Consider the following 12,779-nt stretch of genomic DNA (forward strand, 5'->3'; position numbering starts at 1 on the left):
AAATGATTACTTGCAAATATGTATGCACCCCTATGTTCATTGCAGCATTATTTCAGTGGCCAAGAAATGGAAACTACCAAAGTTTCCTTGAAGAGATGATTGGATAAAGGAGATGTGGTACACATATACAATAGAATACTACTGAGCCATAAGAAAAGACAAAACACTACTGACATTTGCAACAACATGGATGGACTTTGAGAATGTCATGCTAAACAAAATTAAGTCAGACAAAAAGTCAAGTACCACATGATCTCACTTATATCTATTTATATAAAAGGGTAAGTGACTATTTGACCATCCAACTGGCTGATAGGTATGACACACACTGACCACCAGGGGACAGATGCCTAACACAGGAGCTGCCAAGCTGTGGTGACTTGGCAACGGCGGGTCTCAGGTGATGCACCCTGGAACCATAGAGGAGGGAGCCTGATTCCGGGGTGCGTCACCTGAGAACCATCTTCTCGCAATCCGGGACTCCTCGGGCAATGTTGGAGAGCCAGTTTCTGCCCGATCCCCAAAGGCCAGACTGAGAGACCACACCTGCCAGAGGGACCCTGATCACTCCACAGACACCCTTTGAGCTGCAGCACCGCCCCAGATGAAGCTGGCTGGGGAGGGACCACAGGAGGTTGGCTCCAGGGAGTGTCCAGCCTGTCTCACCCAATCCCGCCCCGCTGGCCACCTTTTAATGAATTTCCTTTCAATGTGCATGAATCTGTGCACCGGGGCACTAGTGTGGGATATAAAACTGAAAGCAACAAATGGATAAACAAGACAAACAAACAAAAACTCATAGACAAAGACAATGGTATTGTGGTTATCAGCGGGAAGGGGGGCGCTAGTGAGGGTAAAGGGGTCAAATATATGATTTGAAGATTTAAATTTGGGTGGTGGACACACAATGCAATATACAGATGGCATATCATAGAATTGTGTACTTGGAACCTATATAGTTTTACTAACTATTGTCACCCTAGTACATCTAGTTAAATAAACCTAGCAAAAGTAAGTCTAGATGTGTTTTCATAACTGTTTGGAAGAAATGCTTCTTTTTATTTATTTATTAATGTATTAGAGGTTTTCTATTGCTGAAACAAATTACCACAAATTTAGTAGCTTAAAACAACACAAATGAGTTCTCTTATAGGTCTGCAGGTCAGAAGTCTAAAACCAAGTTATGGGCAGGGGTACATTTCTCCTGGAGGCTTTAGGAGAGAAACTGTTTCTTTGCTTTATTTTTTTTAAATTATTATTATTATTATTATTATTTTTAGCTTCTAGAGGCTGCATGCATTCTTTGGCTCCTAGTCCCTTCCTTGTATTATTCCAACCTCTTGTTTTCATTGTCACATCTCCTACTAATGGTTTGATTTTTCTGCTTCCTTATGATTACATTGGGGACTCTTGAATAATCCAGGATAATCTCATTTCTTTCTCATTTTAAGATCCATAACTTTATGACATCTATAAAGTCCCTTTTGCCATGTAAGATAATATTCACAGGTTCAGGGAATTAGGACATCTTTGCGGTTGTGGTTATTCAGCATACTGCCCATGAGTAGGATTATTCAAGAGAGACAGAGTCAAGTTATATAGCTACTGGTGGGTAGAGCTTGTTCTAGTCCTGGTTCTGGTTGAACATGGGAGAAATTTACAGAGTATAGAATAGTAAATATCCTTCTCTAAATATTTTGTCTGATCAAATTTTTGTTTTCAATAGAGACTAAATGAGTGTGTGCTACATGGCGGCCTACAGTAAGGAGGGAGAGAGTGTGAGTAAAAGAGCGAGAGGGGTGTGTGTAGATGTGTGGTGTGTGTGTGTGTGTGTGTGTGTGTGTGGGTGAGTGAGGTACAGTTAGATCTCACAGGAGTCTCAGGGACTGGCAGATCGGGCTCTCCTAGACAGGGAGCTCCTACTACCACCAGGAGCACTCCCAGGCTGGGCAAGACTTTTGGTACCGAGCCCATGCCATCTTGTAGAGGGGAGCAGCGGAGGCCACGCCGGACCCCCACAGGGAGCCACTTGCCAGCCATAACCCCCATAGGACCACCACTGTACCCCAGCAGTGAGGGGCCCAATACCTCCCTGTGAGCTCCCAGATGTCTGTAGTGAGTACTCGCCAGAGAGACCTCCTGCTGGTGCCTCCTTGCCAACATGCCTGGACCCAGCATCCCAGGATGCCCTTCTGACTGCAACTGCCCCATCCTTGGCCCCAGGACGGTGCTGCCATAGCAACCAGGAGCCACCCAGCGACTGCCCCAACTCTGGCCCCAGGTCAGTGTGGCTGCAGTGACGGAGAGCTGCCTAGAAACTGCCCCAACCCTGACTCCAGGACAGTGCTGCTCGTGTTACTTGGAGCTACCCAGTGCATGCCCGCCCTGGGCCCAGGAACTTGGTGGTGCCCTAGCAAGGCTGCACAGTGAATTGCAGGCCAGAGAGCTCTGGGTCCTCACAGGGAGTCGCACACCAGAGGATCTGTGCACACACCTCTGCTGACCCAGAACATCTGAAGTAGACAATGGAGGGACCACATCCATGGGAGAAGGGTGTACAACTCAGAGTAGAGTCAATAAAGGCATGAGACTCAAGGCAGACCCAGCCTCTGAGCTAATGAGTCCCGGACCATTTGACCACTAGGGGCTTCTACCTCTTGAACCCCAAGCAGGGTGCTCAGGGCCAGAAAGAGACAGCAAAATGGGAAGTCAAAGAAACAATCCTTAAAGGAAAGAAAAGGAGGAATCACCAGAAAAGGAACAAAACAAAATGGAGGCAAGCAATATGACAGAGAAAGAATTCAGAGTAATGGTTACAAAGATGCTCAACTGTCTGGATGGGAAATTTACCAACATATGTAAGAATCAAGAGGGAATGAAAAAAGATGTAGCTGTAATAAGAACACAATGGAATGTTTCAACATTAGACCAGAAGAAGCGGAGGACCAAATCAGTGAGTTAGAAGACAGGGTAGAAAAAAAACACCCAAGGTGAACAGCAATTGGAAAAAAATTAAAAAGCAGGAGGAGAGTTTAAGGGAGCTTTGAGACAACATGAAACAAAGCAACATAAGCATAATAGAGGCGCACACTGGACATTTTCAAAGATAGACCTCACATTAGGACACAGGCTGTCTCTTTAAATTCAAGAAGATTGAAATCATATCAAGCATTTTCTCAGATCACAATGGCATAAAATTAGAAATCAACTACAATAAAAACAATAAGAAAAAATCAAATACTTGGAAGCTAAATAGCATGCTATTAAACAATAATTGGGTAACCAAAGAGATCAAAGAAGAAATAAAAAACATTGTGGAAACAAATGACAATGAAAACATAACAATACAAAATCTATGATATACAGTAAAAGCAGTCCTGAGAGGGAAGTTCATTGCACTACAGACCTACCTCAAAAAACAAGAAAAACTGGTAATAAATTATCTAACCTACAACTTAAAGAATTAGAAAGAGAACAACAAGAAATGCCCAGAGTAAGTAAAGGAAAATAATAAAGATCAGAGCAGAAATAAATGACAAAGAGAGAGAGAAAAAAAAAAAGGAATACAAAAGATCAATAGAACTGAGAGCTGGTTCTTTGATAGGACAAACAATATTGATAATCCTCAACCAGGCTCACTAAGAAGCAAAGAGAGAGGACTGAAATAAGCAAAATCAGAAATGAAAGAGCTGAAATAACAAGGGACGCCACAGAAATATAAAGGATTATATAAAAAATACTATGAACAACTCTATTCCAACAAATGGAACAACCTAGAGAAAATGGACATATTCCTAGAAAAATACAATCTTCCAAAACTCAATCAGATAGAATCAGAAAATTTGAATAGGCTGATAACTACTGAGAAAATTAAAGTACTCCCAGCAAACAAAAGTCCTAGTCCTGATGGCTTCACAGGGGAGTTTTACCAAACATTCAAAGAACTAAAACCTACTCTCCTCAGACTATTCCAAAAAATTAAAGAGGAAAGCAAACTTCCAAGCTCGTTATATGAAGCCAGCATTACCCTAATCCCAAAACCAGATAAAAACGCTACAAAGAAAGAGAACTACAGGCCAATATCCCTGATGAACATAGACACTAAAATCCTCAACAACATTTTATCAAACCATACCCAGCCATACATTAAAAAGATCATATATCATGACCAAGGGGGATTTATTCCAGGGATATAAGGCTGGTACAAATATCTGCAAATCAATAAACGTGATAAAGTACATAAACAGATTGCAAGACAAAAACCATATGACCATATCAATTGATGCAGAAAAAGCATTTGACAAAATCCAACACCATTTTTTGATAAAAACTCTTAGTAAAGTGGGAATAGAGGGCTCATACCTCAACATAATAAAAGCCTTAAATGACAAACCTACTGTGAACATCGTACTAAATGGGCAAAAACTAAAACCATTTCCCTAGGAATAGGAACAAGGGAGGGATGACCGCTTTCACCACTCTTATTCAATATAGTACTGGAAGTCCTAGCCACAGCAATCAGACAAGAAGAAGAAATAAAAGGCATCCAAATTGGAAAGAAGGAAGTAAAACTGTCATTATTCGCTGATGACATGATATTATACATAGAAAACCCTAAAGACTCCATCAAAAAAACTACTTGATTTAATGAATAAATTTGGCAATGTAACAGGATACAAAATTAACACCCTGAAATTTATGGCATTTTCATATACCAACTAGAGGCCCAGCACACAAAACTGTGCACACATAGGGTCCCTAGGCCTTGCCTGTAATCAGGGCTATCTTCTGCCTGCTCACCAGTTCCCAGTCCTGCCCCGCTGCCACCCACCCCAGTTCTCTGTGGTTCCCCATTCACCATCCAGCAATCGGAGCCTGCGGGCCAGGGGTGGGGGAAAGGGACTGAGAGATGGTCAATGCACCTCATAGAGACTGATCAAGTGGTCACTCTGGTTGTTACGCCATTACGGTTGCTAGTTTTTATTATATAGGACAATGAACTCACAGAAAGAGATACTAAAAAACAATCCCATTTACCATTGCAACAACAACAAAAAATTAAGATACCTAGGAAAAACTTAATTAAGGAGGTAAAAGACCTGTACTTGGAAAACTACAGGATGTTGAAAAAAAAGATAGAGGAAGATATAAACAAGTGGAAGAATATATCATGTTCACGGATTGGAAGAATCAATATCATTAAAATGTCCATACTACCAAAAGCAATCTATAGGATTCAATGCAATCACCATTAAAATACTAATGGCATATTTCACAGACCTATAACAAACTCTCCAAAAATTTATATGGAATAAAAAAAGACCTCAAATAGCTGCTGCAACACTGAGAGAAAAGAACAAAGTTGGAGGGATCAAAATACCAGATATCAAGCTATATTACAAAGCTACTGTTCTCAAAACAGCCTGGTACTGGCACAAGAACAGACATATAGATCAATGGAACAGAACAGAGAACCCAGAAATTGACCCAAACCATTATGCCCAATTAATATTTGACAAAGGAGGCATGAACATACAATGGAGTCAAGACAGTCTCTTCAATAAATGGTGTTGGGAAAATCGGACAGATACATGCAAAAAAATGAAGCTAGACCACCAACTTACACCATACATAAAAATAAACTCAAAATGGATAAAAGACTTTAATGTAAGATGGGAAACCATAAAAATCTTAGAAGAATCCATAGGCAGCAAAACATCAGACATATGTTGTAGAAATATCTTTACTGATACAGCTCCTAGGACAATAGAAACTATGGAGAAAATAAACAAATGGTACTACAGAAAAATAAAAAGCTTCTGCACAGCAAAAGAAACCATCAACAAAACAACAAGAAATCCTACTGCATGGGAGAACATATTTGCTAATGTGATGTCTGATAGGGTCTAATCTCCCAAATTAATAGGGAACTCATACAACTTAACAAAAGGAAGTTTAACAATCCAATAAAAAAATAGGCAATGGATCTAAATAGATACTTCTCAAAAGCAGACATACAGAAGCCCAAGAGGCATATGAAAAAATGCTCAAAGACACCAATCATCCGAGAGATGCAAATCAAAACAACAATAAAGTACTACCACACACCTGTCAGAATGGCTATTATCAACAAATTACAAGTGCTGGTAAGGATGTGGAGAAAAGGGAACCCTTATACAGTGCTGGTGGGAATGCAGACTGGTGCAGCCACTGTGGAAAATAGTATGGAGTTTCCTAAAAAAAAAAAAAAAAAAATTAAATGGAACTCAGATTTGATCCAGTAATCCCATTTCTCGGAATATATCCCAAGAAATCAGAAACACCAATCATAAAGAATATATGCACCCCTATGTTCACAGCAGCACAATTTATAATAGCTAAGATTTGGAAACAGCCTAAGTGCCTATCAGCAGATGAGTATATTAAAAAACAGTGGTACATTTGCACAATGGAATACTATCCTAATATATAAAAAGCCAGGGGCCGTAATGACCAAAACGACCAGAGGTATGACCAAACAGCAGGCTAGGGAGCTGAGGGAGCGGGATGAACAGTCACCATGAGGGGACCCCCCGCCTGGATTGGGGGTGTGGCCGGCCTTCAAACCATGGGCAGTCTCTAGCCTGGGGAGGCCTCCTAGCTGAGGACGCCGGAGTCTGTTCTGGACCTAGGGCCACACTCTTCCTGTGAGCTACTCGGAAGCCACCAGTGTCCAACTGCCAGTCTCTGGGAGGTGGGAGTGCATCCACCATCCACCAAAATGTAGGACCATCAATCTGCTCACAGTCTCAGTGCAGGCACGGGTCTGTGGCTGATGGGGTGGAAGCCAGACCAAAACAAAACAGCAGAAACACCCTGCCCACCTTGGCAGGTGCAGCTGCAGTCCACATGGGCCTGGGCCATGTAGAAAGTGCTACCTTCACCCTCAGGCCCCCCTGAGTCCTGACAGTAAAGTGTACAGGGCATCCTGCAGGAGTTCTGCCGTTCTGGGTGCTTTTGCCCAAAGACACCCTTTGGGATGAATTCAGAGCCACATCTCACTTCCCAGGAGACTGGAAGAACCATGTAAAAGGAATTTGACAAAAGCTTTCCACATCTCTGTTTACTCTTTTGAAATGACCATAAAATGACCTTAAAAAAAGCATTCAGGCCACCTAAGAGAGAATGCACTTTCTGGCCAGAGCACGCAGGATTCTTTTGCCCAACAAAAGGTTAAAGGAAGCAGAGAGCTGGCACAGTGTAAATGGCTCTGATGCTCTCTGAGGAGATCACGGGAATGGGGTTGCAGAAATTCCACAAGCCTCTTGCCATCTTCTCCTCCGCAAACCACACCATCCAGATCCACCAGGACTGGAGGCAACTGGGAGTTGCAGCCGTGGTTTGGGACGTGGTAAGCAAATCCTGGGGGGGGGGGCCTCTGAAAACATCTGCAATTGATTATAAGACTGGTCTTTATTTAAAAAGAAATAAAAGAACAGCTTTGTTGAGATATAATTCATATACTGTACATATCACTTAAAGTGTACAATGAACTGTTTTTTTAAAGTAAATTTAGGGTGGTACCACCATCACCATGCTCAATTTTTAAATATTTTCACGACCCCATCCCCTTCAAAAAAACTTCTACCTACTAGAATCACTTTCCTGATCATCTTCCCCCAAATAGATTGTATTTTAAGTGCAGGTAAAGGAAAGTTGAGGGAAGTTAAAATACTGCACAAAGGATATTGCAAAATGACAAAGCCCAAAGCGAAGATCATGTGTTTTCTTTTTCTTTTTTTTTAAATATTTTTTTATTGATTTCAGAGAGAAAGGAAGAGGGAGAGAGAGATAGAAACATAAATGATAAGAATCACTGATCAGCTGCCTCCCGCAGGCCCCTACTGGGGATTGAGCCTGCAACCCAGGCATGTGCCCCTGACCAGAATCAAACCTGGGACCCTTCAGTCACAGGCCGATGCTCTCTCCATTAAGCCAAACCGACCAGGGCCATGTGTTTCCTTTAAGTTCTGCATGGTTGTAATTGTCCCCAAATCTATACTAATAAAAGGGTAATATGCTAATTAGAGTGGATGTCTTCCAGACATCCTTCCAGACAAAGCCACAGTGGCTGCGAGGGCGGATGCTCAGGCTGGCAGAGGCAGCAGCAGTGGGGTAATGAAGGCTGTGCCTTCCCCTGATCTTCCAGGTCACCTCCCGCAGAGGGAGGCCAGACTGGGGGCTGAGGCAGAGGCAGTTAGAGGTGATCAGGCCAGCAGGGGGGCAAGTTAGGGGCAATCAGGCTGGCAGGGGAGGCAAGTTAGGGTTGATCAGGTAGGCAGGGGGGCAAGATAGGAGGGATCAGGCCAACAGGAAGGCAAGGTAGGGGCAATCAGGCTGGCAGGGGGGCAAGGTAGGGGTGATCAGGCCAGCAGGGGTGCAAGGTAGGAGCGATCAGGCCCGCAGGCAGAGAGGTTAGGGGCGATCAGGCAGGCAGGCAGAAGAGTTAGAGGCAATCAGGCAGGCAGGCAGGCATGTGAGCAGTTAGGAGCCAGCAGTCCCGGATTGCAAGAGGGATGTCTGACTTCCGGTTAGGTCTGATCTCTAAATCGGCAGTCGGACATCCCTCGAGGGGTCCCAGATTGGAGATAGTGCAGGCCGGGCTGAGGAACCCCCACTCCATGCACGAATTTCGTGCACCACGCCTCTAGTGCTGCTATAAAAATGAAATAACTCCTACCATTTGCAACAACATGGATGGACCTGGAGAGCATTATGCTAAGCGAAATAAGCCAGTCGGAGAAAGATAAATATCACATGATCTACTCATCTGTGGAATATAATGAACAACATAAAACTGATGAACAAAAATTGATCCAGAGACATAGAAGCATCAAACAGATCATCAAACCTCAGAGGGAAGGCAGAAGTGGGTGGGATGGGTGGGGTAAGAGATCAACCAAAGGACTTGTATGCATGTATATAAGCATAACCAATGGACACAGACAGTAAGGGGCATGAGGGCCTGTGCTAGGGTGTGGGAACAGGTGGGAGTAGGTGGGGAGAAGTCAATGGGGGAAAAAGGAGACATATGTAATACTTTCAACAATAAAGAATTAAAGAAAATTAAGGAGAAAACGGAGTCAACTAAGAATGAGGAAAATATTTTGACATAGAAATAGTATATGAAAAAGACTAGACATAAAAGCTGAGGGAAAATGTCGGTTCAAATTTCTGAAGTCTTAAGTGTAGTGGGATGGGAGAAATAGCTACAGATGATGAACTATGAACTTCAGTTTTTTTTGGAGGAAATGTGGTAAAGAGTTTGTGTTCTTCCCATGTATAACTTTTCATATAATGAAAGGTGTAATACCGTAATTACTTAATTACAGCTTTCCATATTCCTTTTGAAAAGTGTTCATTTTTAGTGACATTCTCTGTTGGCATTTCAGTATATGTGTCTACATCTGGCAGAGTTTTTGTAATACCAAAATATTTAAATTTCTCAAAATAGTAATTATCTATTGTTACTATCTTTCCTTTAAGTTTATGGATTTTTTGAGGAAAGGGTATAACAGTTAAAAGTTTTGATTATTAACAATTTGATATTGACACAAATCTTATAATTTTTAAGCTTTAGTACTTCAGATGTTTTCCCACCATTATGAGATTTATATCCCCTTCTATGAAAAAACATTTATTTGAGTGCAAGTTAACCATTTTGCTTTATTTAACATAGAATTGGTTTTGTTTACCTCTGAGGGTATAGGGGAATAAGTTTTTGTTGGTTGGTTGACCCTTCTCTGTTTTTAGTGCTTAAACAGTAGCTGTTTCAAAGACAGTACCCAATACATATTTGTTAAGTGAGTCAATGAATAAATCATTTGAAAGTTTTGGATTGGATGAAACACTGGCCACTGTTACATACTCTCTTGCTGGAAAATGGAAATCTTTACTAACCTATGTATTTCTCTTTTTATATTTCTAATTTGGAGATATACTTATTTTATTTTATTTTATTTTATTTTGGTATTCCTAATTTGGAAGCAAAATCAGGATTTAATTTTAAAGAAAATAAACTGATAAACAAAACAGATCCAGAGACATTGAAACATGAAACAGACTCCCCTGTTTGTGTGTGGGGGGTGGTGTAGGATGAGATTAAACAAATAATTTATATGCATATGTGCATAGACCGTGGATGAACAATAGTGTGGAGGAGGCTTGGGGACCCTGGGAAGTGGGTGGAAGTGGGGTGGAGGGAGTCAACGGTGGTGGGGGAAGGGGACTTCTGTAATAGTTTCAACAATAAAGATAAAGAAGCTATTAATATGCCTGTGTATAGAAGGGTCTTAAAAGAAGGCTGTGAGGAAGATGTCACTAGATCAGGATGAATAAGTGTTTTGAGTAAGTGAACCTGAGTATGGAATTTGGTAGGTTCACTATATAGGTGTTTACTGTATTTGGCTTCACATTCTCTTATTTCTTGAAAACATCACAATTCTTTTGACTGAGTTACTAAAGGCTTGTTTTACTTGCTTGTTTCTCAAGGTGTAAATGAAAGGGTTGAGCAGTGGAGCGATGGATGTAGTGAGTACTGTCACACCTTTGTTAATAGCCACTGACTCCTTCGCTGACGGTTTGATATAGATGAAGATGCAGCTGCCATAGGTGATGGAGACCACAATCATGTGGGAAGAACAGGTGGAAAAGGCCTTTTTCCTTTGCTGAACAGAAGGGAATCTCAAAATTGTCTTGATGATGTAAATGTAGGACAGTACTACACACATGAGTGTCATAAGAAGGGTCAGCACAGCACAAATCATAACAGTCTGTTCCATGAACCAAGTATTTGAACAAGAAATTTTCAGGAGGGGAGCTGCATCACAGATAAAATGATCAATGACATTAGAATCACAGAATTCCAGGTTTAGGCCTAGACTAAGTGGGGGGATTATAATGAATAGACCAGCTACCCAACAACAGAAGACAAGTCTTCTGCAGACTGTGCTGCTCATGATGGTCACATAATGCAGGGGCTTGCAGATGGCCACGTAGCGGTCATAGGACATGGCCGCCAGGAGGAAAAATTCAGTTACACCGAAGAGGTCAGTAAAAAATACTTGGCTGGCACAGGCATTGTAGGTAATGAGCTTGTCACCTGTTGCTATGTTATACAAGTATCTGGGAATGCAAGCAGATGTGAATGAGATCTCCAAGAAGGAGAAATTTTGTAGGAAATAGTACATGGCTGTTTTAAGATGAGAATCCAGTAAGATGAGGGAGATGATAATCAGGTTCCCAGTTATGCTCAGCATGTAGGTGAGAAAGAAAAAGACAAAAATCAGAACCTGCAGCTGCAGGTCATTTGTTAGGCCCAGCAGAATGAATGTTGTTATAGTACGGTTTCCCATTGCTGATTCTTGACTTCAGTCATATCTGCATGTAACATTGAGACATCTTATAGATTATTTAAAAAGTATGAAACCTATCATATTCAGGTTTTAAAAAATCCATTATTTAAACATATTTACAATTTAAATGCTGCTTTGTAAAGGGCCACTTTTTATGCCTATGGCTCTGTCCTTAAATAGGAGCAAAATGTCTTGACACTTTGTTTTTAAAAATATTAATATATGTGAGATTCCCTTGGTTCTCTATGCACTCTCTGTAGTCACTTGAAGTCTCTGTTCCAGCTCTATGATTAAAGAAATTTGTTTTCCATTTTTGTTTATTGCATACGTGTGTGTTTTTCTCCTGAACACCTCTAAACTCTATCATGCCTGCACACACACACACATACACACACACACACACACATTCACACATTTTTTTCAGCTCTTCTCCTGACTGTTTCCTTCTATCGTTTCTCTGTTCCCAAGTAATCCCTTATAATTCACAGTGGTGCAGGATACAAACTATCTTAATGCACAATATATTTATACTTATGCACAGTATGCATTTATACTTTTATGAAGTGCTCTGATAAACTTCAAAGATATTACTACAGATGGTATATTTCTCTGACCCTTGTTAGTGTTTTCTTCATCTCTTTTCACTTCTCACCATACTGATATTTTTCCGTATTTTCATCAATTCCTATGTTTTGAAATATCATCTTTCAGGTGATTATTACTAAATCAGTATCTTTATTTTGTAATAGTCCTTCCTGATTTTTAGATGCTACCTGACATACCTATTTGAACATTACACATGGACGTCAAATCCATTGTCACAAATAAAACCGATGTTCTTCTCTTTTCCTCTTCCTCCTCTTTCTCTTAATATGTTTCTTTCAATAAAAGTAATAGCTATATTTATCAAGCCCATTTTATGTGACAGGTATTTTAGTAAACATTTCTCCCAGAACATATGTTCTGTCTTCAACTCACCTGAATAACTTCTATTCTTCCATTGGTTTTCAACTTCCTCTTTAAATCCTCTGGAAAGTTTCCTGCAGGTCTGGTAACTGTTAGCTGTAATCCTTGTCACTGGGTTCCCATGGAAAACAATGCTTGCTACTATTTTAACACATAAGAAGGAATACTAATTTGTGGGGATCATTAAATGTGTCTTTTTCACATACAACTAACATAGCCCCAGATATGTTGTCAACTGTCCAATAAATGTTTCCAAATGAATTTATCTATGCATGTTTTCCAGACACCTATGAAGCTATTTTCCTTTCTGTTTTGATTTATAATTCAAAGCACTTTGCTATTAACCTTGGGGCACATAATGCAATATACAGATGCTGTATCATAGAATTATACACACAAAACCTATATAATTTTATTAAC

General features: G+C 40.7%; 1 protein-coding gene across 1 annotated transcript; it reads right to left on the minus strand.

The window, feature by feature from the left end:
- Positions 1 to 10,448: 10,448 nt before the first annotated feature.
- LOC308243353 (olfactory receptor 6C2-like) lies at positions 10,449 to 11,393 on the minus strand (the record flags this gene model as incomplete). The annotated part of the gene is made up of 1 exon (XM_080658657.1): positions 10,449 to 11,393. The coding sequence occupies one exon, from the start codon at positions 11,391 to 11,393 to the stop codon at positions 10,449 to 10,451; it is 945 nt and encodes a 314-aa protein (XP_080514783.1).
- Positions 11,394 to 12,779: the final 1,386 nt, after the last annotated feature.

This window comes from Plecotus auritus (assembly GCF_963455305.1).
Source record: "Plecotus auritus genome assembly, chromosome: 3".
Classification (NCBI taxonomy): domain Eukaryota; kingdom Metazoa; phylum Chordata; class Mammalia; order Chiroptera; family Vespertilionidae; genus Plecotus; species Plecotus auritus.